This window comes from Diplotaxodon limnothrissa, linkage group LG6 (genome assembly GCF_057381915.1).
Source record: "Diplotaxodon limnothrissa isolate DT_005_m linkage group LG6, D_limnothrissa_male_GT1.1, whole genome shotgun sequence".
Taxonomy (NCBI): Eukaryota; Metazoa; Chordata; class Actinopteri; order Cichliformes; family Cichlidae; genus Diplotaxodon; species Diplotaxodon limnothrissa.
In genome coordinates, this window is record NC_140601.1 from 12293152 (window position 1) to 12319940 (window position 26789).

The following is a 26789-nucleotide window of genomic DNA, read 5'->3' on the forward strand; positions in this document are numbered from 1 at the left end:
ATCAGCTTCTTCCTACATGCTAGAATCTGTCTCGCTCTTAAATCTGTCGTCACTTTTACACCTTATTCTCACCGTTTTGCCAGAGCGGAACATATTGCGCTGCTGTGTGTGAAAACAAAGAAACGTATCCAAGCATCTAAATATCTACAGCATTTTTTTTTCACTGCAAGCAGGGTGAGGTCGAGCACCCCTAAGTTCCTCGTGTGGTCTGCTTTATGACCTCCCGCTTTTTAAAAAAAAAAATCTTGTGAAGTTCACCAAAATAAATACACAGAGGAAATTACACATCTTAAGATCTCACAAAAGCAATTGTAGGGCAGATCGATTCACACCCGCTGAAAGAAAGGCAGATTCGTTAGCAGAGTAAGATCTGAACAATACAGCTGTGGGGGCCTACGCCATATTGGTTTTTGGAGAGCAAAAGAAATCATATATTTTTATATATATTGTATATACATAGATCATGTGTTAGAGTTTATCAAAGAAAAAAAAATAATGGCGTATTGTGTTTTAACTCACAATTGGTTAGGTTATCATGAAGATACATCTTAGCTGTGCTATGATAGACAGTAATCAATAAAAGAGACATAGTAACCAGGACGTTATCCACTGGTTTTAAACTCCATACATCAAAGCTTCAGTGGTAATGTTTTGGCCCCCACCATGTTGCATTTTAGGAGCCAGAAGTTAATTTATGCAGAAGAATGTTAAGTGTCAATTTGTTAGCTAATGCTAACTAGCTTGTTAGCAAGCTAGCTGTCTTTACGTAAAATCAGTTGCAATGAGTCTTCTTGAACCAAAAAAATTCCTCATGATTGCAGTATCAGATTGATGTGGTCACGTGTAGTTTGCATGGAAGACATTGATACTTAATTAGCAAGTATCTGCAAACATTTGTTAATTAACCACAAAGTGGTATTAAAACTTAAAAAAAACACTGCAACATACTAGAAATGGAGAACATTCAACTTTAAAGTAAAAGTTGTGCCTCACTGCCACAGCAAAAGGTGCAACATTTACTTTGAAGGCAAAAAAATCTTTTTCCAGTTTTCGTTCCACTTTTCACACAATGCCATTCAAGGAGTAGATGGCATGCTCAGGGCTAATTGCTGTGACCACAGCAACCTGCTTGCAACCAAAGTAATCGTAACAAAATTTTCACTTAATGGTCAAGGAATACACATTTTCCTCTAGCATCCGGTTGTTGGTCGATGGTCGCAGACAAGTCTCCAGGTTTTTGTAATTGGGCCTTCACATATTCAAAATGGTGGAAAATTTCACGTTGCATGTTTAGCGATTAGGTGTCAGCAATATGTTAACACAGGCCAAGACGATTTTGTACCAAGTTGTAGATATGCTTTTTAACGCTATAAAGGTGAGCAATTTCACACTGGAGTCAATGGAGACTGGCTCCCTTTTGTAGCTTTAGCTCCTTCTAAATTTGTTTGGATTTTCAGTGCTGAAAGTTGTCCTTTAGGGCTGCGTCAAATAATACTTAAGAGAGTTCAACTCCCAAAACTGAGGCTTCTTGGGTTTTAAATAAGACAATGCACACATGGTAGAAGAAAATGTTGACAAGTTGAGTTGAGCTGAAAGCAGAATCACATCTTCACCACGAGCAATAGCGAGTTAAGTCACAGAGCACTTAAGAGAAATAGTAGCATGTCCACAGTGTGTCAAATTATAAACACAGCTTCTCTTTAATCTTAACAAAAAAGTGAGGAAAAATGTACAAAAGAGTGTGACACAACAGTACCAACAGGCTGAATGTACGCTAACGTCGACTTTATGTGACTTTAACATGGATTAAAGAGATAGGGGCCGTGAATGGTTCAGTCACATTATGTCAGAGCAGAGTCGAGCCTCGCCGAAATTCACTAAACTGTGTAAAAAGTCTGCGTGAATAAGTACGCGAGGGCCCACTGTGTTATGTAAATGAGCCACCTCAAAGTCTCCCGTGTTACAGCTGTAACCTCGCCGAGTCGACTTAAAGGCAAATTTTCCCCCCTCCCCTCCACACATCACGAAAGATAAACATGTTCCAAAGTTAAGCAGAGACATGATTGATTCAGACACACAGCGGCGTAGGGATGGAACATTTTATCACGGTTTGAGGGAGGAATCAACAAACATTTTCACACATAACAACAGGAACAGATGCTGCTTTTAGAGAGAGGAAGATTACACAGTTTTGTATTTTCACACTAACAGACTTTTAAAAAAGCCAAAAAAAAAAAAACAAGAAAGCTCGAAGTCAATTTCCCTGCTCTTTTCTGCTGTTATTGTATTTTTTTTCCTTCTCCTCTTCACTCCTTTAAATGGATATTTTAACTGTGGCAGAGAAATTGTTCTTGTGTTTCAGAGCTTTGTTTTGTATACAAAACGAGTTTGAGACCAGAAGATTTGTGTGTGTGTGTCTTAAAATCTGAAAAATGGAAAATAAATCAAATGCTGTGCATTGTGTTCACCAGTGTACTTTGGATCTACAATGGCCTCTTTGGAAAGCTGTAAGTTTGTGAGGATTCTGCACATTCTGAATACTGTAGCTGATGTGGAGGCAGTTATGGCTATTTCTTTTATTATTTAACCTCCTAGGACCTGGCGTCCACATATGTGGACATCACATTTTGGGTTATTTAGACCAAAATATTCAATTTTGCTCTACAAGAGCCTGATATCCACTTACGAGGACATTATACTGCTACTGTTCTATCAAAAATTTAAACGAATATCCTCATATGTGGCTCTTATTTTTCTTAAAAACAAAAATAAGGTAAAAGAAAACAATAATCTGGTAATTCTTTGTTTTTACATTCATCGGGCCCCAATATGCCCAAATATCAAAGAGAAATTAAAAATGCATGCTGTGGAAGAGTTCGGGTCCTAGGAGGTTAAACTGAGGCCCCAAAACCCTTAGATAGCTACAGCTACACAAAGAGTTGCAGTCACGCTAGTTTCCGCTTGGTAATGAAAAGGACATTTTGTTTGTCCTCTGCAAGAAATATGTGTCTTATTTGTTGCGATATAAAAGAGTAAAATAAACCCCGCAGCAGCTTAGAATGCATGGTCAGGAAATCTGCATTTCTTTCTTTTTAAGTGTATGATTTGAACAACAGAAATTAAGCAGCTTCTGTTGTGTTCAAGCAGTAAAAGTTAATTTAGAAAGAGGCGAGAAATATCTGACCCGTTGACATGAAACTGGTTCCATTAATTAACTTGTTTGGCTTTGCAATTTTCTAAGAATTCTTAAAAATAAATAGAAAAATGAAGATAACTAAAGAAAACTGACAGCCTTTTGTTATTATTATTACAAATGATAAACCTGCAACCTCGTGTTTGTGATGTGCTTTTAAACCTGTTTAATCGGTGCCTGTACTGATATGAAACGGATGTCATACTGAGAGCGAGGGTGACATGACAAGGCCCATGCTGCCTCCTGGTGGTTTTACAGAGACACTGCACTTCACTTTGCTTTGTTTAGTTTTGGTAATGAAAATGATTCAGTACATTATAAAAAATAAAAATAAAGTCAAATTATTTGGTTAAATAAATTACCCCCCCCCCCCCAATTCAATAGGATCCTGCAGAGAGGAGACATGAAAGTGAGGCAGAACAACACGCAGGAAATGGTCTGAGGTGGACTCAAACCCAGGCCCCTACAGCGAGGGGTCCAGCCTTCAGTATAGGATGGGTTTCCAGCTAAACCAGGTGAGCCATAGTGGTGACCCAGGCATGCTTATTACTAATACTTGAGTTTCACTGTGCACCGCATTCACCAACTACACCAACACGGCCCGTTAATTTTTACCATCTTTTTATTAAAGTAAGAATATTTAAAACAGCAATTAATTTAAAACCCAGGCAAGTTTCTCCTTTTAATAGTCAGACAGCCACCAAGGGGATGAGAGCATAAACATACAACATCTGGTCATAACACACAAAACAATTAAAAAGTTGCTTCAGAATTACATCAATTTATGGCACTCAGACAGTACACAGTCAGTTTGGCTCAGAACTATTAAAACATGTACAAATCAAGGTCCAATGTGGACCACTTCATGCATTTCATGCGCTCAATAAAAACAAAAACAAATAAAAACGGGCAAACGACTGAGTATTTATGAGACGTTCAGGTCACATGACGCAAACCACACGCATCCTTTCCCTCTACTGAGCCATAAAAGCAGCCCTCGTTACAGCTTTCATATTTATCTGTAGTGACTGTGTCTTTTCTGACTCAGACATCCTACTCCCATGACCTCCCTTTGGGAACCACTCATCTAGAAAACGCCATTAGATATCATTAAGACATAGCTAAAGAAGCACAGTGGTCACTGTCCAAATGCAGTAAACAGACTCAGACAGCGACCCCGACGTTGCTGATGTGGCTTGTTTCACGATGGGTTTGAAGGACTTTGACTCCCACTTGTATCAGTGTTATTGTATACAAGCAACATGTCAATGAGATGCACAAACAGCGAGATGTAAGCAGACAGCAAGTGTGTGTGTCTCAGCATTAAGGAGACAGATTAAGACTAGAAGGGGATTAAAACTAACAACTGGAACATTGAACCCAATCACATCACGACTAGTGAGTCATTAACCCCTCGATGCTGTAAGTGTGTGTGTGTGTGTGTGTGTGTGTGTGTGTGTGTGTGTGTGTGTGTGTGTGTGTACGTACAGTGGAGTAAGGCAGGAGAAGCGTCAGATCTTGAGTGACACAGCTGACAGAGGGAAGGGCATCTTTCAACAAGTGCCGAGAACGACAGATTGCACATGCTCGCACATGCTGTACACTCAAACGCACGCAGCATCCGTGTTATCCCGCAAATCACAGGCTGAGCACACTGACGTTAAGCAGCGCAAACATCAAAGGAAGACTGAAAGAAAACAGCAACAACAGCAGGGCTTTGCAGAGTATCACGCTTCCTTCTTGTTTCCCCAGCTGAACAGTTTGGACATCGGAGACTTTGACTTTTCCTTCTTTGGTTTTTCCTTTTCCTTCTTAATGTCTGTGTGATCAAAGCGAGAGCGAGAGAGAGACATCATTCAAATTCTTACTTTATAAAGAAAAAAAAACAAAACAAAACAGTTATTACATTGCATTAAGAACACACTGTCATGATGGTGAATTTTCATGTTTTCAAACAATCCTGTGAGACAAACTGTGTTCATGTTTCAGTGTCACTGGCTTTATTTGCTCTCAATGTAGGTGCAGGAGCCCCACCCACTTTCTGTCCAGACCTTCTGTTTGCAAGGGACAGTCAATCAGCAGAAAGTTGCCTCAATAGGAAGAAGAGTTAAAACAACTTGTTCAAAATGGGGGGTAAACTAAGAGGGTTGTTGCCAATAATTAATATAAGTAAAATATCCCGATAGGCTAAAGGCACAGAGCTGCACTATGACCTGATTCTTGAAGAGATTTAGAGTCTGAGCATCATCAGCATCGACAGACATCCTGTTCACACAGTAGTAGTCATGATTCAGGCGACTGAGCCACCCACAAGATGGCGAATTGTAAATGTGTTTTTGAAAAAAGGAAATCGTTTAATATCCCCGAAAAGCAACTTTAATCCTTCTGAGCATTTATTTAGAAAGTCCAATGTAGTTTGGCTAAAATGATTTTAAAGGATGAAACAGCATGTAGGAGCTGTTTGTGAGTGACTAAGTATTGGGGGACAGATAAAAATGTTAAAATGTCACTGTATTATTAAGTGGGCTTTATTTTGTATACATAATTAAACAGCTCCTTTCATGAGCCCATTTAAGGGTCTTTAATATTGCACCGTGATTCAGAAAGCCCCACATTTGCAGCCATCTTGCAGACACAAAAGTCTGACTTAGTCACCACTACGGATGTCCTGACGCCTGCCATCCAGTGGAAAGCAGGTGATTTTCCACATCTCCACCGCATGGGACACGGCACGTGTGTGTGTAAACGGACACACAACTGCACTCTGAGTGAGAACGAATTGTGAAACTTTGGCATTAACTTTATGAATACATTAAAACTGAAATGGCTAGTCTTTAGCCCACGGTCGGCGTTCGCTCGCTGCAATGTAATGACCTTTCACTGAAGTTCAATAAATCTCCTCAATTTTCAGCCTTGCTTTGCCGGTCATGAATTGCAAATGAAGCCGGATCCAACGCTGCTCTATCAGAGGGTCAAATTAAGCAGCTGCATTATCCATTTGTCTAATAGGGACGCTGCTGACAAAAAGAGAGGGGGGAGCATTTTGTTTGATGCTTTTTCCATTAGCAGTCAGTAGATCAAACGAGATAAAAACATTGCCCAGGCGCACCCTTAAAAAAAAAAAAAAAAAAAAAAAAATGAAAAATGCACCACGAGTCCCCACACACACAGAATTCTATCTACTTCAATTAGAGGTGTCCATGATGGAAATCCTCAATTGGATAATTTATAAGCCAACCAAGTTGCAGTGACACTGAGGTTATGATAACTAATGAACAGGGTGTGTGGGGGGGGGGGGCTGTGGAGGTGGTGCGGGCACTCACTGAAATCCAGCATCATCTTGTTTAGCTGCTCGTCCTCCTCTTCCTCCCTGAGAAGATGAAGCAGAAACACACAGAAGACAGACAGGTTAGTCAGCAACTGAACGCTACACTTAGAGCAATTTAAATAATCAGTTTCATTACGTCGTACTTAGTCCACAAAATGTCAAAATAAGCCAAAAAGTGTCCCAGAGGGCCGACGTTCAAGTTGTTTTTTTTCTCTAGTTAAGCTGTTTCAAAAGTACTGATGAACAAGCTTAAGCCGATTTGCTACATTTAAGACAAAGTAAATAATAAATACAAGACATTTTCCTCAATAAACAACTAAAACTGTTATATTTGTAATGCATTTGCTACATGGTTGATTTGCTGATAGATTACAGTCACAGAAGTGACACAGGATAAGAAGTATAGTCAGTCATCTCGTGCGATGCTTTTAATATCTTTGAGTTTTAAGCAGTTAACTCTGTTTGGAGTTAAACATTATCAAATCCAAACTTTTTACACACACACACACACACACACACACACACACTCTGCACACACCTGAGTCTGTCCTCATCCAGACCATCCACGATAGCGTTTCTATCGTTGACAATCGCCACCAGTTTCTTCATCAGCTCCTGTTCTTTCTTCCTGTCCCAGGATGTTTTCAGATGTTCTGCACACACACACACACACACACACACACACACACACACATTTCATGCTCAGATCAGCGGTCGGTTTTCCTTTTCCCCCTGTTGTGCACTCTGCTCAGTTTCATCCCTAAACCTCACCTGGTTTTTCCATCAGCCTCCTGAGCTCTTGCTCAACAGTGGGCTGCTCTTCCTCCAGCTCCTGGGTTCTTCCACTGCACATGTTTGAAAATAGAGATGACACCTAATTCACGGCTTTATTAAAGAGTATATCCTTTAGAGAGCAGGTTAAGATGGTCCACCTTAAACACATTCACAGAGACCTCGCGTGTTATTGTCGACACATCTGAAACTTTCAACGTTTTTAGAAAAACACTGCGTCATCCTCTCCATATTTGGTAGTTCTTGGGATAATTCTGTATCTTAGTCAGAATTTTTCAAACATCATTTGGCAACAGATGCATGTTTACGCATCCAGCAGGTGTGTAAGTCTTCTCGCGCCACCTGACAAATGTAAATCTGACATTCAGACTCCCAACAGCTCTGTTTTGGCCTCCACCTCCCCCTGAGATTCTCAGTTCTTGTTTCCTTAGCTGTTGACATATTGACACAAAAGCTTTAAGAATAAGTTTCCACTCTGTTAAAAATATAGGTGTACCCAATGAAGTGGCTGACAAGGGTATACTGTACTATGTACATATTCATTAGGTACACCTGTTCATCTGGTCGCTAATGCAAATAGTCAATCACGTGATAGCAACTGAATGGAGTTAGGTATGGAAAAAACTACCTGCTGAAGTTCAAGTTCACGAGAATGAGAGAGAAGGAGAACATATCCAGTGAGCGGCAGTTCTCTGGGAGAAGAGGTCAGAGGAGAAGGGCCAGACTGCTTCGTGCCATTAGGAAGGCAACAAATAACCACTTGTTACATACCGAGGTATGATGATCGTTGAATGCACAACACAGAGAACCTTGACACTGATGGGCTACAGAAGACCATACTGGGTGCCGATCATGTGACCTAAGATCAGAAAACTGAGGCTACGGTTCACTCAGGCTCACCAAAACTGGACAATAGAAGATGTCGCCTGGCTTGAGTCTCACTTTCTGCTGAGACAGACAGTAGCAGGGCTCGCAAAATCGCTAGCCCGACGACCCGGAGCTAGCAATATCTCCGGTCGGGCGACCAAAATCTATCTCAGCCCCGCCCGTCGGGCTATATAATAACCCAACGGGCAGGGCTGAGATAGATTTTGGTCACCCGACCGGAGATATTGCTAGCTCCGGGTCGTCGGGCTAGCGATTTTGCGAGCCCTGAGTAGGGTCAGAATTTGGGGTACACGACATGAAAGCATGGATCCATCTATGAGGTGCCGTAAGGGACATTATTACTGAAACGCTCTCACACACACACACACAACTGAAACGCTCACACACACTACTGAAACGCTCACACACACACACACACAACTGAAACGCTCTCACACACACACACACACAACTGAAACGCTCTCACACACACACACACAACTGAAACGCTCTCACACACACACAACTGAAACGCTCTCACACACACTACTGAAAAACCAAGGCATTTCAGTTAAACAGGAAGGCGTTTCAGTTGAACAGGAAGGCGTTTCAGTTGAACAGGAAGGCATTTCAGTTGAACAGGAAGGCATTTCAGTTGAACAGGAAGGCATTTCAGTTGAACAGGAAGGCATTTCAGTTGAACAGGAAGGCATTTCAGTTGAACAGGAAGGCATTTCAGTTGAACAGGAAGGCATTTCAGTTAAACAGGAAGTTAATTCTTGACAAGGAAACTGAAGGAAAAAGTGTTAGATTTCAAACAAACCACTACACAGATGTCTACTCAGCAACCTGTTAGTTAGGGGTGGGTTTTTATAATCGATTTATTGATTAAAATCGATTCTGGCTTGGATAACGTGAAATCGATTCATTAAAATCCTGAATCGATTTTTTAATATAAATTTATTTTACCCGAAATGCCAGAATCTCTGGTGAAACCTCACAAAATTTCAACAACCACCAAACAGCTAAGACAGTAAATGAGAGCAGGTACACGGCTTCTGCACAAAGACGTAAACACACAGCGCGGACCCGCGGATCAGAATCAGTGAGATGTCGCCTTTCTCTCACCCGACAGCACGGACACGGTCGGGGCTGAAAGCCAACAGCTCGCTGACTCTGATCTGTCGGCAGGTCCGCGCTTTGTTTTCACGCCGTTTTTGCGCGGATTCTAAAGCTGTTAGTTTTATCTCTCTCCAAACAATATTGACTGAACCAGCAGCAAAAGAAGATCCAAACTGCGCTTCACATAAACATCGTCATGAATTCCCTCACTGTTTTGCTTCCACCACGATAAAATCGCACGTCATGCACAGCCCTCTCTCTCTCTTTCTCTCTCTCTGTACTTCAAGAACAGTTTCCCGTCTAAAAATCTGTTTTCTGTATTATTCGCTTGCTTGTTATGCACAAGTCTACTGTTGTTTACAGCGCAGTCGGCCGCTGTTTTTTTTTTTTTTCATTTTACATACTTCCGAAAAGAAAACCTAATTTCTGCCGTTCAATACTGAATAAATTTAAACTTTTTAAAATTATGCAAAATGCAAAACGTTAGCCGTGTCTCTAATAAAACCGCTGTAACGTCAGAGGTAACGTTCATATGTTAATGGTTTTCTTTCGTTTTTGATGTACTGCAGAATATTTTTTATAAAATCCCAGGCCAGGAAAACCACCTTCATGTTTTTATGTGCTTTATCTTCAGCTACTTTGACACAAAGGCATCTGCTGTGATGCTCACACCTTTGATAAAGTCTTGCGTGTGTCAGCTTCCTTTTTTTAAATACAAAAATATGTAAATGTACTGATCTGAATTATAATATTTCTGACTGTCAAAATTCCCCATAATCAAATCGAATTGAATTGAATCGAATCGTGGAACAAATCGATTCTGGACCTTAGTGAGACAGCTGCATTACTTAACAATATATTAGCCTCAGCATAAGTCAAAATTTAGAATAGCGGGAGACGTGCATTATCCTGGTTATTTTTTTGGCATATGTGCTTTTTGTCTTTTTTTTAGCAAAGAAAAATATCTTAAAATCATCAATAAAACCAGGGAGAGAAGGCTTAGCGTTCCTCCATTTAGCACAATGGATATGATATTTACTCAAAAGTATTGTTAAGATATTCATTGTGTGTACTCATGTTGTACAGTGTTTAACTGCATTATGGTTACTGTGGTTTAACAGAGACAGTATTTTAGTTGCCACCACAAGGAGGCACTGTTTCATTGTAAGAGCACGGATGCTGCGTCATCACGCCCCTAAGAAAAAAAATAAAAAATAAGTATACCACAACGAAAATGGCACCCATGAGAAAAGTTTTGCCGCATGTTGATCAGGAATAAAGTTCCCAAAAATATTAAGGACATTTTTGCCTCCGTCGTCATTTTCCTTCGAGTTGATCGCTGTCGATGCTGCAATACTCAACAAGTATGATGATGTTAATAATGTCTGAGACATCCAATGCTAGATGATCCATATAAAAAAAATTATGATGTAATTCAAACAGTGGCACATCATTAATATTTAGGGAAATCCAATTTTTTAAGTTGCACCAAATACATTGTGTGATAGGGCATAGGGAAAAAAAAGATGTTCTAGGGTTTCATTTTCATCAGTACAAAAAGAACACTGATCCACCTCAAAGCCAAATCTCTTTTTTTAGAAATTCTGCCACAGTATTAGTTTTGTTTAAAGTGTGTTTCTTTAACTTTAGGTAGAATAGGCTATTTCATAAATTTTTAGTATGCTTTATCCAGTGTATATGAAATAACTAAATTAGAACCATGCCATGTAACCATTCTGTTGTAACTATGAAATATTTTGTCTTTGAAGAAACTACTAACAAATTTCTTATTGCATTTTTATCAAACAGCTGACATTGCCCTAGCAATAAATTTGGGAGCACTGATGAGAAATTATTGTATATCATAAAAATTTTAATCAAATGAAGCAGAGGCAGTGGGACCAGTTCACAAAATTTGTTATATTCTCTTTGAGAACAGTTTAGACAATATTTTTCTGAAAAGTCTGTGTAACTTAGAATGACACAGTTATCATCCAACAAATCTGTTATGAATATAATATTTTTGTTCAAACCAGTCACTCTTGAAAATTGATTTTTGATTAAGTGTTATTACCCTATTATTCCATAAGGTTGAATTATGGGGAGAAGTTGTGGGTAAATCTCATTTTCCCAAAAATGTAACGTCTGTTTTGGAAAGTTTGATATCTTTATGGGGATTTTATTTGCCGCAAAAATCACATTTCAAAATAAAGTCTAATCCTGTATACTATTTTATTAAACAAGAATCATGGGATGTGGAGCTAAGTAGAGTCTGGCTGTGACAGACAAGATTTTAACCATTTAATTCTAAGGGTGCCAACCATAAATTCCAATTCTGGAGTTTTGATACCACCTTTATTGTATCCCTTCACAAGCTGAGATCTTTCTATGTAATGGGTTTTATTCCTCCACAAAAATTCGAACACATTTCTATTTATGGTTTTCATGATATTTATCGTTTTTTTATTTTTTATATTGTTTACGTGGCGCAAAAAAGGTTGGGGACTGCTGTACTAGCAGGTTGCTGAGTAGAAATCCTTGTAGTGTTTTGAAATATACCACTTTTTCCATCAGTTTCCTTGTCAGGAAACAACTTCCTGTTCAGCAGAAATGCCTCTGGTTTCAGTGGTGTGTGTGAGAGCGTTTCAGTAGTGTGCGTGAGAGCTAAAATTTCAGTGGTGTGTGTGAGAGCGTTTCAGTGGTGTGTGTGAGAGCGTTTCAGTAGTGTGTGTGAGAGCTAAAATTTCAGTTGTGTGTGTGAGAGCTAAAATTTCAGTTGTGTGTGTGAGAGCTAAAATTTCAGTTGTGTGTGTGAGAGCTAAAATTTCAGTTGTGTGTGTGAGAGCTAAAATTTCAGTTGTGTGTGTGAGAGCTAAAATTTCAGTTGTGTGTGTGAGAGCGTTTCAGTAGTGTGTGTGAGAGCGTTTCAGTAGTGTGTGTGAGAGCGTTTCAGTAGTGTGTGTGAGAGCGTTTCAGTAGTGTGTGTGAGAGCGTTTCAGTAGTGTGTGTGAGAGCGTTTCAGTTGTGTGTGTGAGAGCGTTTCAGTTGTGTGTGTGAGAGCGTTTCAGTAATAATGTCCCTTACGGCACCTCATATCCATCCTTCCTTGTCTCAACAGTTCAGGCTGATGGTGGAAGTAGTACCAATTGAGCACTGTGTAGACACCACAGCCCATCTTACTGATTGTTACTGACCATGTCAATCCCTTTATAACCAGTGTCAGCAGGATAACACACCATGTCACAGAATTCAAACCACCTAAAACTTGTTTCTTGAACATGACGAGTTCACTATACTCAAACGGCCTCCGCAGTCACAGGATCTTAATCCAGTACAGTGGATTAAGTGGTCCAACCCATTACGGACAAGGTGTACCTAATAAAATGTCTGGAAATGCTTTATAGCTACAAGTCAGTGTTATATCCGTCTTTACCATTTATTTATCAAATTAGTATTTTCAGTGGAATTGTCGCTGTTGTGTTCAGCAGCGTCGTGCTTCACACTTGTGTGGACACTGCAGACAGTCGGGGGTTGGTGGGGGTGGAAGGGGTGAGGCAGGTTAGCTGCTTAGTTCCAGGACACCCTGCAGTGACTCGGAGGAGGGAGGACACTGGGAATTCACACTGTCAACCTTCTGGCCACAAGTCTGTTTCACTAATCGCTAAATAGTGGCATGCCCCCTTCCTGAGTGAGAGTGTGTGTGTGTGTGTGTGTGTGTCTACTCACATGTAGACCAGTTCAGACTCCCGACGCATGGCCAACTGTTTGTTCCTGATCAGACCAAACCACTCAACCATGAGCTCGTCCGTGAGAGTGTCATCGTCACCCTCTGACGAGGAACACAGAGCACACAGTTAATCCCAGACACATACATTAAGATTTCTCTTACATTCACAGCACGTCCTGACTGAAAAGCCTTCACAAAACACACAGCTGGCGCGTGCATCCCACCTTCTTCGCATTTGCGCAGCTTCACCTCCAGATCGACTCCCCTCTTTTCCAGCTCGTTTAAATTCTGTTCAATCTCCTCAAGCTCCTTCGTGATGTCCTCTTTGGGAATGTAGTCTGGCTTCATCTACAGACGCAAACAGATGCAGAGAAAAGTGCATGAATGACATGCTCATTTAAAAAAAAAAAAAAAAAAAAAAAAGCTACGGCAAACTTATTTTCAGAGACCCACTACCTTCTTTGTCTCTGACTTGGTGCCATTCTTTGTTTGCCCTTTCAGACCCTCCTGTAATCCTAAAAAAAAAGGTGGAGATAAAAAGCAGAGAATAAATCAACCAACAAAGCTAAGAACGGATAAAAATTAGAAAGGCACGACTCACAGTAAACTGTTAGGAAGGCTTCTTCCTGTAAATGTTTGGTTATGACCACGCTCTTACCCTTTGATCTCGGTGGAGTGACAGAAATACTCAGGCTGGGAAACTGAGAGGAAGGCCTCGCAGAAATCTCTGAGGTCTTCGGAGCCTCATTAGACCCTGGTTTAGTGGAAGGGCCAGCAGGCCTGTGGGCGGGAAGAGGGACAAATGGAGAGGATTCGATTAACCTACGACTAGACTCTTTCCCCGTCTTGCTACAGTTTTGATTCATGAGAGCGAGAGGAAAGGTCATTCGTGGAAAAGGAACTCCAAGCACTGAGCATATGTTGCACCACGGAGGACTCGACTCAGTCCCGACACCATTTGGGGCTCGCATGCATGTGGCGGAAGAGGAGAGACTGAAAGCTCTGACTACAAATGATGGCCGAGACATTTGGAGGAGCAGCAGGTACAGGCTTCCTGTGGGAGGAATGTTTGGTGAGACGGATGAAAGACTGGATCACACGATGGATGGATGGACAGGACATCAGGAGGGGGGGGGGGGGGCTCATACAGTTAATGCCTCACGATGTCGATATGCTGAGAGGCCACCCACGTACATACACTCCCTGCTGTTATCAGGAGCACGAGTCAATAAGGAAAAGGACTCAACGAGAAGCATAAGAAGTAAGAATCAATTAAATCAATCAAACAAGTCTTACTTGGTTTCTTTGGAGACGGGCTTGAGCTTCGACCTCCAGTCTGCAGGAGTCTCAGTCTCCTTCACTGCTGCGGGGAAAAAAAACAACAACAAAAAAACAACAACAAAAAAAAAACAATTGAAACCAGTTCAGTTCCCTCATTAGACATCCACTAGTCAATGTCAGTTCCTAGTTCTGTTGTTTGGTTGTAAATGCCATTTGTTAAATGGCATTTTTACAACAATGACAGCAAATGCACAAAAGCCAAGGATGATATTACACCCAAAGTAGCTCCCAAATAAGCATATAAGCAGCAGATTAGAGACACAGTATTAATAAAATTATTAATAAGAAGCACTGTGGGAGTACAAACCAAGGCAGCTCACTCTCTGGGCAGCATTTATATATAAGGAAATCATATTTTATACACAAACATAATGTAGGAGTAGGTGATGGATAATATGTATTGATTTGTAAATAACTTGAGATTATTGTATATAAAATTATACTATAGTAGATTTCTAACTAGGCAGCTTGTTCTCTTTCTCTCAACAATACTTTCTTTAAAGACAGAACACATTTCAGGGTCAACTTGGAAGAAAGGCAGATGTGAAATGTAAAGGTCAGAGGTCTTTAAGTGTCAAAAGTGTGTGTGAGACCTTGTGTATCAACTCTCTGCTTGTAAAGTGTGTAAGTTTAACCTGATGTGTTGGGTAATGTACTGCCCGTCTTCGAGGGTGCCCTGTCTGCAGTCTTGGCCTTGAGCCCGCTCTGACTGCCCGGGCTCTCAGAAGAGTTCGTGGTGTCTTCAAACTGCAGGTCAAACAGGATCGATGGGTTCACTTTCAGCTTCACCTTCCCTCCAACTCCCTCTTTCTCCTTCTTTGGTGTCTCAACTTTAGGTTGAGATCTAAATAGAGGTGAAGAATGCAACTTAAATGCCTCTCTTCACCAGTAGAGGTCAGGGTAGAGCAGGATACAAAGTGTAATCACATGTTTCTGGGAGTCTCAAGTTAGATTACTTACTTCTCAGTTTTATTTAGTACTGTAGTCGCCCACGATTGCTTTTTGTTGTTATTGTTGTTTTCCTCAGACAGTTTTTTGGAGATGAAGGCTGCTGCTGATGCTTTTGACTTATTACTCTCGTCTTCCTGTTTCACCTTCCAGCCAGTGCCAGTTGTTTTAGCTGTATTCCCACCTTTGTCCAAACTTTCATTTACCTCTTTTTTTCCAGTACCACCCACATTTATGACCACAGTAACAGCTTTCCCTGCCGTGGCCTGTTGTGCCTTACCACCAATACTCTGGCCTTTGTTTATGTCCACATTGAAGGTTGAAGTCTTTTTCTCCTCCACCTTTGCCGTGTTATCTTCCTGGAAGAACTTGAGCTTGGACTGGAGTGTCTTGGCAGCGGTTGCCGAGGGTCGAGGAGTTTCAGCCGGCCTGGTGTTGATAGATGGGGTCACAGTGGTAGTAGTGTCACGTGAAGCTGTGGGTCTGGCCGAAGAGTTAGATGATGTAGCCCAGGGGGCTGGGGACGCAGAAGTGGACTTGGGAGTGGTGGGTTTCTCCGACACCCGTGAAGGACTCAGACTGGAGGATGTGTAAGTAGGAGCAGGTGTACTGTGTTTACTCGAGTCTTTAAGAGGAGTGAATTTGGAAACATAGGAGTTTGGGGTCAAATCTTGAAGAGGCGTGCTTGTGTTTGCAGATGACAGCAACCTGTGAGAGAGAAAGTACAACACACACACAGGTTACAACAGGGAACATAGTCACAAACTAGGAACATAAACCTGCGGTTGGTGCCATTTTAGCCTCAATACACCTCGTTTATAATGATGCTAACCTGCAAACCCAAGCTACAGGAAGACTGTATTGGTTCAAAACGTAAATTAAGCTCAATTTGACTCTATTCAACATTTTATGTTAATAAATGAACATTCTGAATTCATAGAAATGTGTAACATTTGCAATTTACAAAAAAAAAAAAAAAAAAAAAATCTACATTTAGCAATAACAGTGTTCTGGCTAGTTTGCTAAAGCTACTCATTTTTCTTTTCCTCATGATAGAAAAAGCAGGACAAATTAAGGTCCTATGTAAAAAAAAAACAAAAAACAATATATCAAAAAATGAACAAACAATAAAACAATTTAAGCTTTTTATTTAATGAGAAAAGTAAAATAGTCTTTGCTAAGAAGAAACTAGCTAAGTTTAACTAGGTAGCGGCAGAGCTAGCAGTCAATAGCTAACAAAATCCATGGATTTATCTGATTAAGAGACTTCTGAAATATTTAAATGTGTTTTTCAATTATTAAACTAGTTAAACTGTATGAGAAAGGAAAACTAGAATATTTTTTAGTTGTTTTAACCGTTTTTCTTAATACAAGCGATTAAAAAATAAAAACTGAGTTATATAGAGGCATTACAAATACAATAATTACCGTAATTGTCGGGCTATAAGCCGCTACTTTTTGCACAAGCTTTGAACCCTGCGGCTTTTAGTCAGGTGCGGCTTTTCTATGGGTTGTCCAGGATTTTTGTCATATCGTAAGAGGATTTGTTTTGTTTGTTCCGCTGTTGTACGGCACTACGTTGCCTGGCGGAAGGATCGGGGTTCAAGAGTGGTATGTTGGTCACATGTCCGTCCGCCAGGCAACGTGGTGCCGTACGAAGTAGCGCAAAAAACAAACTTCAAAGTAGCGCTACGCGTTCAGAGGGAGGCGTGGATGATGAGCGGCGATAAACTTGCGAAAAGCAAGTTATGCCCAACTCCACCGGTGGATTCTGACAGCGTGGAAAAGTGTGAAAACATCCACGATCACCAACGGATTTCGAAGGGCTGGACTGCTGCATGATGGAGAGGAGGACACCGCCACGGCCCTTCTGAGGGTGTTCGACTCTGACACTGACAACGAGGATTTCTTTGGTTTTGAAAGTGACAACGAAGGAGAGAAGCGGAGAGTGGATGATGAAGCCACCCTGAGCCTGTTCGTATCCGACACTGGAGAAGAGGACTTTGGTGGTTTTAGTGCGCAGGAAGATGGTGGTGAATGACTGACTTTTCTTCTTGTCACTGCACCTGAGCCTAAAAGGTAGTCCGAATCTAGTGTGCTGTAGGTTATTGTTATGTACTACATTTGTTACTCATTTATGAAGCACAATACATGTTTCGTACTTGTAATTACTGCTACTTGTACATATACCTAAAAAGTTGTGCAAATATGTACCCATAACTTGTTTTTCAAAATATTAATAAAAGTGATGTCTCCAAACAGCCATCTCTTTCCTGACAATTCCCTTTGTGCATATTCTCTTACATATGATAAGTCAACATTGAAACACCTGCGGCTTTTAGTCAGGTGCGGCTAATGTATGTACAAAACAGGATTTTCCCCTGATTTTAGCTTGTGCGGCTAATATTCAGGTGCGCTTTGTAGTCCGGGAAATACGGTAATAAGAAAAACTAAAATAAGTATAATAATTCTCTAGCATTCTTACACAAATCAGTCTTTCCCTGTTCTAATGGCAGACTTGGAATAAACATAATGGACCTAAATGGCGCCAACATTAGCATTCCTATCATCTTACTTTGCACAGTTCCTGTGATAAAGCTTCCCATCCACTAGATGTCGCTGCACCAGGTGAACGTGCTTATGACAGGATGCACATGTGCTACTCAGGGTGCCTGCCTGAGATTTTCCAACCACAACCTCCTAGAAGAAAGAAAGAGAGAAAAGAGTGTGGACAAGAGGGGACTTCAGCCGTTACAACTAACTGATGTCACGCAATGTGGGCCTTTTTTTTTTTTTTTTTAAGTAACTACATTGACGTCATGGTAATCATCTGCTGACACAGACCAAGTGACCTGTCTGTAGTTATTTGGTCATCGTTGACGTGGATGAACGTACACAACCTTGGTCAGTATTTCGTAAATGAATTACTTTTAGACTTCCGCCCCAATTTAGAAATGTAATAGTAACTATTCAATTTTACCTGTGTTGAAGTTTTGTTTTGATTTGGGGAAGGAAGTGGCTTTGTGATGTTGGAGGATGGGGGAGGGCTGTTCTCTCTGGCAGGCTTAGAAGAGGGAAACACCTTAGACGTCACAGCCTGGTTCTTCTTCCCTGACGGCTCATCGCTGGGGCCGTCGGCTGGACGCTTTATACCCGCCATTCCACCGACTGTATGCAAAGACAGATGAACAGATGAGATGTGTGCAGATGGACAGAGAGGGATACAGTAAGACTTTATTTAATACTCACTCGGGGAGCGTCCGTGGAAGTAGTTGTAGTATTGGGAGACATAAGTCAGGATGCTGAGGCGGTCAGGAATCTTAAGTGCCACCATGTCTTCTGCATCCAGCAGCGCTGGAATTCCCAGTTGTTCTTCTGCAACACTGAACGCCTGCAGATAAAACCAGTTTTATCCAGTGAGAAAAGAAACAAGACTTTGGGTTTTAAATCTAGACGAATGCAATGCACTTATAAATCATAAAAGCTTACGTTGTGTGATGTCTATGAAAGACTTTCTAGATCTTTAAGGACACCAAACATGATTGTGTTCTTTAGATGTCCCAAAGAAAAGCAAAAGATGATAAAGGTGGGCATTTGTTTCAAAAATGCATGCATTCTCTGAGGTTTGCAGACAACACAAGTTTAATTTGAAAGAGGAAGAGATGTTTGCATAGTGTGAACAAACCATTTTCATTGTTCTACTGTTCCTATCTACGTCAAATACAAATCACCAACCCGGATTTTGTTGAATTCTATTCCCTCTACCCTTTATGTGAGTCACTAGTGAGAAATAAATCAAGAATTTGCACACTACACTAACATCCAGCAATTCCACGGAAGAAACAAGCAGTGGCAGGCCAACGAGCACCAGCGTCGTTGTTTAATCGGTAATCAGATAATGAAGAGAGCCACTCAGATGCTGTTTACTTTGCTGTGCCCTGTTAATCTCTTACAGTGTTTTCTTATTCGATTGCCCAACATGTTGTTTCAGCTTTGAGCTGAAACCCAGAGCAGCGTCAAACAGTTCCCGCACTTTAGCTTTATTCTCTGCTGGCCCAAAGAGCAGGCGTTTTGACATGTCGAGCTCTTGGCACTCCCCGAGTTCAGTCTAACAATGAAGAATCTGTGAAGAAAAAGTAAGTGAAGAATGCAAAGTGCCCGCATTGAAGCAGTCTGCTTTTTGCCACCACTTCTCTGCTCGCCCATGCTGAACGTTATTTCCACAATTACCCAAGATCCCACGGTGCTGATGTAAACCGAAGTTGTGTCTTAAACTCAAGCTGACTAACTTAAAGTCTGTTTTCTTGGAGTATTGAGCTTCATCTGTGTAGAGGAGCTGCACACTCAGCTGTAAATCTCAAACACTATCAGGGGCACAGGTGTGGCTCCTGTGGTCATGGTTCATTTACCCCACGAAGATTACCTGCTTCCTCGCTGGTTATATAAATATGATGATGTTCTTCAATGTCAGATAAGCAACACTGAACTTTTCATGTATCATTAACTATCCCCCCCGCACCCTTAATGTCGAGCTTTGACACCGTCAATAAAGCTGTGGTTTGAAGACCATTGCATAGGTACCAGGGTTTTACAAGGGTAGTCCTAGTAAGCCGATCATCCTCACTAACTTCTGATCCAAACCTTTGTTCTGGACATGGCCTGAAATATGACAGAAAAGAGAGACAAGGGTTTTCCCTAGCAGACGTCACAGGGCAAAAGAGTTAAAGTCCAGGGCTATGAAGTGGAGTTAACTCATGACTCCTTTTATAGAGGAGAGTCATCACAGTTCAACAACTGGTGAAAGAACTGAAAATGAAACTGTATTTTTACTTCAGAGTCCAGCCTGATCTGTCTTTTGAGCCCAGACAGACACTGGCTGCTTCAACTTTTACACCAGTGCTGGATGTTATTTATATGCACGCATCACGTATGCTGTATACTGCATGTATGCTGGGTCATAAAACACTGAGACCGATTACAAACCTTAAAGCTTTCCCCCACGATTCGAGGTTGTATACTCAGGTCAGATGGTCTAGCTTATCAGTGTCATTATAAAAGCTATTCTCGCTTTGCTTCACTCATTCTTACTGACCTACATTCATCAAAAAAGAAAGGAGCGTGGGATGTTATTGTCTACATTTCCAAGTGTTATTCATTCAGTCTTTCCTGAATGTTCACACTGAATTTGGACAAAGAACGCTCATATTTGCAGCTTCCTCCTCCTGGAGGGAGGAAGGATGAAAATCAACTAAGTCTGATGGCGCTGGGCCCTGTGTTTTGGCCCGAGACAATTTCCACTGATGTTTGAGGTTATAAATTGTGTCTGTTTTTATATTTTACTCTTCATCCCACAGAGACTGGTTTTGTTTTGGTTTTCTGCTGTCTGTCTTGGCCAGGACATTCTCACAAAAGAGAGAGTCATGCTATCCTTTCTAAATAACAAATATACCTGTGCTTTCTAATGACACAGATGGCAGAGTTACTTTTATTTTGCCAAAAACCCCATCCACTGATAAGGATCAGCAGATGTCGCTGAAAGTATTTGGAAAACTAACACGCAGGTAAAAAAGAAATCAATAGTTACGTTGACTGAATTCACTCATAAATGGGATGTACAAGTTAACATCAGGTGAGCAAACAGCACCACACACCACGAAAACAGCTTCAACAAAAACTAGCTTAAACTCATTAGCCAAAGTGGCTGTGTCCATCTTTTATTTACAGTTTGTGGATACAGCTAAGGATTTATTTTTTTAAATGATGACATGGCTGCCTTGGATGATGTCATCTTTTATATACAGTCTATGATTGAGACTTAGATTCAGATTTATTGTCACATGGCATCACCATATTTTAGATATGTGCAAAGGCAAAAATAAGAGCATCTGTCTGGCAATGGAATAAAAACAAAAGTAAATAAAGGAACAAGTCATGATTTATTTAGTGACTTGACAGTGGTTGGAAAATAGCCCTTCTGCGTCCTGCTCCTGTAACTGAGGACGTATTTATAGTTTTCTGGGCTGGGACTGGAACAGGTTACATTCAGAGCAAACTGGTTTTCAAAAAACAGACTGATTTATTAACTCGCATCATAAATGATAACTAGGGTGGTGATTTTTGTCCATCAGCTTTACTTTAATTATTTAAATAAATCAATAAACTCTATAATTTTTGCTAACAATACTAAGAGTCTACAGGATGGCAATGCAGAACCATAGACTCTGTATAAACAGTGCATGCAGTCACCAGTTGGTGGGGATATTCTGACCTTCACCATCTTGGATTTTTATAAAACTAGATGTGACGAATGAGGGCTGGGTCTGATTGAGAAACTGAGGACAATGCAAGCTTGTGTGGTCAGTTACAAAGTAGCCATGGCTGAGGGATTCATTATTTCCAAAACAGGAATGTTCATATTAAAAGTTCATTTCAATCCATCAAATAGCTGCTGACATGCTTCAGTCTTAAGCTGGCATTGTCATATTCAAGAACAAAATAAAAAAAAGGGGGAGGGTTAAGGGAGCCTTTGTTGGATTCAGGAAATCAGTTTGTAAAAAAAAAAAAAAAAAAAAAGTTAAGTGTGAGCATCCAGAATGGAAACGTGTCTTACCAGCTTGTTGTTCTCATAGACATCGTCCTTCTTCAGCGAATCAAATTTGCTGCAACAGAGCAGGAAAAACCCAGAAGTTACAAAACACATAAATCAACTTCCCTCCTGCAGTCTTCAGTTTTGAAGCAGCGCAGACTAACATGTGTTATGCAGTCATGCATTGCTGACTCACTTCTGCATACATCACAACAGCAGCGTGACACCTGCCTCACTGATCCCACGCTGAAGATCTGAAACTAACATGAGGTTCATCCTGCATTAATCACACGGTCACGACTGAGCACGCTGAAACTGAGCCTTCAGCCACTGTTTACTGCTGCGGCTCATGTAAACATGGCAAGCGCCTTCGCTCTGCTTTGGCTCGCCATAAATACTGGAATGAGGCGATTACAGCAGCTGTGTCTTTTCTGTCAAATGGCCTTGCTGAAACAAAAGCAGGCATCTCTGCGAGAGTGACTGGCCAGGAGTCAGTTAAAGATGATGAGAAAATACTGCTTAGAGGCTTGGGCATCAATCTTGCAAATCTTATGCAGTGAAGAGTGCAAGTCCTCAGATTTTTATAGTAGGTACTGGAAAAGTACAACTAACTCTAAACGTAGACATAATAATGTAGCTCATTGTCCAATTGTGATGATGACATTACAAAACTTAGTTTCTGTTGCGACTCGAATTGAACTTATCAAGGGCACATAGTTTAAAATGGGACCGTTTCTGAGGACAGATCATCACAAAGTTGGACACGACACATGTGGCCAGCAGCAGTCACAGGGATTTGTAAAATGCCCAATTCCATTACGCAGACATGCTGAGCATTGAAATCGAGTGCAGATATGTAATAGTGCTATCTTGAAATCACCCCCCAGAAAACCATAAGTGACCGTCTCTGCAACGCTCTTTGGGTCACAGCTCAGCTTCGTCTCCTGCTTCCTACAGATCAGCAAATGTTCAGATTTGTGTCTGACAAAATAACACAAAGAGAAGGAGAAAAAGCGAAACTCTGCCATTAAACTCGGAAGCAAAATCACTGACTTCAATCTTCCATGAAAATAGTTTTGTGTTGTCAACAGACAAGTCAGGAGTGCAGCCAATAAGTTTCACTTATTTCCTGCTTTCGTTCTCCGGTCCTGTTCCAGGTGTACTCACATGAGATCGGGTCTGTGTTTGTGGATGAGGGCGCAGAAAGCCAGTCCGTCCCTGAAGGACGTGGTCATGTTGGTGATGGAGACATCCCGGTAGCCCTCACACTGGATCCGGCACCACTGCTGCAGAGCCTTCACGGCCGCCATCCCGGAGCTCGGAGCCGGACTGATCCGTGTGAAGAGCGCAGCAGTGCCTCTGGAAGCGCTCACAGAGCTCCCTCCTTTCTTCGCTCCTCAGCGTCCAACAAGTAAAACTTTAGAAACTTTCCACAGAAGCCCAGACTGACGCCTTATCCGGGAAGCTGGGAAGGCAAGTCTTTTTGCGTTTGTGTGAATCACCTCACTGACTCTGAGTTAAGTGGAAAGAACCTGGACGTGACACCTGCGAGAGGTCGACGATGACGCGATGGTGTGGGTGGAGTTTGTCCTTTAACTCTTTGTGTTCATCTGCCAAGTGACACCGCAGATTCTGGGATCCGATACCAAGCAAATACAGGGCCAGTGTACCGATACCAATACCGATAATTGTAACCTACAAACATGAGATGAATCATCAATTTGCAAATTTTGAACAGATTTTAATGACCACTGGCATTTTTATTTTCCACAATAATTAGTTAACACAACAAAACACACCTTTCAGCTTTTCATATATTTTGAAATTTGTTTTTTTGGAGAGCTGGAATGTAAATTTTAAAGCACTTGGTCGGGTTCTGTATTTTAAATGTGTTGTAGGCTATGAATAAAACAGATGTGACAGTCAACAATAAAAGGTTATTATATTCAGACATTTTTCATAGTGCATATTTGAGGTATATTTTGTGAGTTTAAAAACAATATTTTATTACAATTCAGTAGGCTACATACTGACCGTAAAGTATCGATCCGATATCAACATTTAGTTTAATTCACCCACATCTATTGCATCTGTCTGTGTTTGCCTGTCTGCTATAAAGCCAAGTCATAAATCCAAATTTATACAAAGAGAAAAGTAGCCCTCTACTTACTTCCCTAAGTGCTGTTCCAGAGAAGACGTAGAAACCACAAAGAGAAAACCATCATGTGTAATTTTGCGTGTGTTAAGTATGTAATATAAATGTGACCTCAGGTCATTAGACTCCCACAGATACCCAGAAACATTACTGGGGACTTGCAGCTATTTGAAGGATTTCCACCCTGAGCTTAACAAACAAAAATCTATAAGTACCCACATCCCACCTAACAACAGGAACACATGCCCCAGTATGTACCTAATGTCTGTAATGAGCTATTTTAGTTATAAGGGGATAAAGAGTGAAAGCTAGGTGTGGCTTATTCTTGTGTAAGTCAGCTTGCCCGGTCTTGTTCTGTCTGCTGGGTGTGTTGAAGGAGAGGGGTGTAGTCTCTTCACTGAGTTACCTGACACCTGCAAAATCCAGCAGGGTAAGACAAAAGAACAGAGGGCCGGGTTTACTCATTCAAACGTGCAAGGATCCATTTTCACCCACCTTTCTGCCAGGCTTCTTAAAAGAATTCAGTTAAATTAGATGCAGAGAAAAAATGATAGAGGCAGCAATACCTGATCATAAGATACAAGTTTCTGTTAAAAACAAAAACAGTATAACCTGTATCTGCTGGTATTAAAGGTACTTTCCACTGCTGTCTAAAGGGTCACCACTGTGGATGGATGGATCCACATGTTTGGATTTGGCATAGATTTTACACTGAATGCCCTTCCTGCTACAATCCTCTCGTGTATCTTGGCTTGGGCCCAGCACTCAGAGTAAGTCTGTGACTTCCTGAGGTCAGGAGCTCCTTTGTGTCTTCTCTGGCTTATGCATCCAAGGCAAATATGATTATCTTTTTTCTGCTGACATGATTTCCTATATTGTGTGTGAGAGAGAGAGTTTTAAAAGAACAGTTTCCCACTGTCTCTGTTCTGTTTTACCCAAATTTGATCTGCATTTCAATTCTTTTTTTCATTGCATCAGTTCACAATAGTTGAGAGTGGGAAGGAAAAACTCCCTTTTAACAGGAGGAAACCTCCAGCAGAACCAGGCTCCGGGAGGGGGCAGAGAAGAGAACAAAGAAACAAAAGCAGAGTCTAAAATAAAGTGTATGGCATGCAGTAATGGCATGTAGCCACGTGATGTGTGGAAAATGTGGGTGTGGCCAAGAAATGCTGAGTCCATCAAGGGAAGCGCACCAGCAGCATAACTAAGGGATGGCTCAGGATCAGCTGATCCAGCTCTACATGCCAAAATAGAACTTTCAAGACTAATTTTAATAATAGACAGGGTGTCTGTCTCATGAATCCAAGGAGTTTTTGGAACATCCGGATAATAAATCGTTACAACAGTCCGGCCTAGAAGTAACAAATGCATGAACTAGATTTTCAGCATCACTCTGACACAGGATGTTTCTAATTTTAGCAATGTTGAAGATGAAAGAAGGCACACCTACACACTTCTTTAATGAGCATGTTTACTCCAAATCACTGCCAGGTTCCCTGCAATGTTACAGGGGCACAAAGTAATGACATCCAGAGTAAGCATGGTTAGACACCACATATTAAACTGTCACTGAGATTTTCAAGCAGAGTAAAATAACCTTGGTTTTGTCTGTATTTGGAGCATTTTAACAAACCCTTAAAATCTGAGTTTGTTCAATCTACAGATGCAGAGCTCCTAACTTGTGTGCACAAGATTAAAAAAAATCTCACCTCTGTCTCATTTTCCAGTCGCTGGTGTTCAGATTCTCATAGGCGTTGCTGTATACATTCACATTTGAACCTTAACTCTCAAACATAGTTATTGCTGAACGCGGTAGTTCCTCCGAGCTCTCTCTGATTTGGTTCATTGTGTTTCGTTCATGATTCAGGTCACGGTTTTTATATGAGCATTATTTTCAGTGGCAGAGGAGCTTTTACGAGCTGGTTTTTGTCTTGAACAACTGGTGGAAACCAAAAATAGAGGTAAAAAAAAAAGGTAATGATTAACGCCTTACTTTGATGACTCTAAGCTGTGAATGTGGGGTTTTTTTCCACCCTCTAGCAGTGATGTAGAAGCACATCTCTTGGAGATGACATGTCTGCAGACTGGGGGAGCCGGGGATCAAACCACCAACCTTCCGATCAGCACATGACCTGCTCTACCTCCTGAGCTACAGCCACCCCTAGTTTGGCTTACTATTTCCCATGAAGAGGATTTTCTGGGAAGTCAGCTGTATGTACTCCATGTGTGTTGAATCATCTTTTTCCTCTCTCTGTTTGAGGTCAAATAGGTTTTTTTTTCTCCTGAATTTCACAGTTAGATGCTGCTTGCCTGCAGCATACGAGTTTTTCACGGGAACAGTTAAATGGATGCCATTCAGATCACGAATAATGAATCCAAGCTTCAGACCATCAAGGAAATCTTTCAGCTTGATAGGTGGAATTTACTGGACTTTCAGGCTAAAGTTGGCTTGTGCAGAAAGCAGATGATGTGATACAATGTGAGCATGAATCACATAGCAGAGGGCAAACAGAAAGCAAAAGTAAGGAGACAAAATCTGATAATGAAGTAAACACTTGGCTTGATGTTGGGCTAACTGTCACCGAGCAGTTTTCAACACACCTTTGAGCAAGACCAGATTTCAAAGTCTTACCAAAATAAACTGACAGCCCCTGAGTAACAACAACAACCTGCAGAATACTTGGAGCAGCCCTAACTTTCACATACGTTTCTGATGCCAGGTGATATTTT

The 26789-nt window shown here is 41.0% G+C and overlaps 1 protein-coding gene across 1 annotated transcript; it reads right to left on the minus strand.

Moving 5' to 3' along the window:
• Window positions 1–4523: 4523 nt before the first annotated feature.
• On the minus strand, window positions 4524–23395 carry LOC146630205 (MICAL-like protein 2). The gene is made up of 16 exons (XM_085355662.1): window positions 23072–23395; window positions 21929–21977; window positions 18568–18709; window positions 18299–18486; window positions 17894–18018; window positions 15331–16026; window positions 15006–15214; window positions 14326–14392; window positions 13688–13809; window positions 13486–13544; window positions 13254–13377; window positions 13029–13131; window positions 7293–7366; window positions 7060–7174; window positions 6517–6563; window positions 4524–5012 (listed from the first exon to the last, which is right to left on the minus strand). Exons 1-16 carry the CDS (start codon window positions 23212–23214, stop codon window positions 4921–4923), a joined length of 2355 nt encoding a protein of 784 aa, XP_085211788.1. The 5' UTR covers window positions 23215–23395; the 3' UTR covers window positions 4524–4920.
• Window positions 23396–26789: the final 3394 nt, after the last annotated feature.

What these genes read in the sequence shown, in the direction of transcription:
- LOC146630205 (XM_085355662.1), bottom strand. Translation starts at nt 23,214, where the DNA reads ATGGCGGCCGTGAAGGCTCTGCAGCAGTGGTGCCGGATCCAGTGTGAG. An exon ending in TATCACAGGAACTGTGCAAA is followed by an intron (nt 16,027 to 17,893) that starts GTAAGATGATAG and finishes TCTCTCTCACAG; the next exon opens with GTTGCTGTCATCTGCAAACA. An exon ending in GAGTCTGAACTGGTCTACAT is followed by an intron (nt 7,367 to 13,028) that starts GTGAGTAGACAC and finishes AAACATGTGCAG; the next exon opens with TGGAAGAACCCAGGAGCTGG.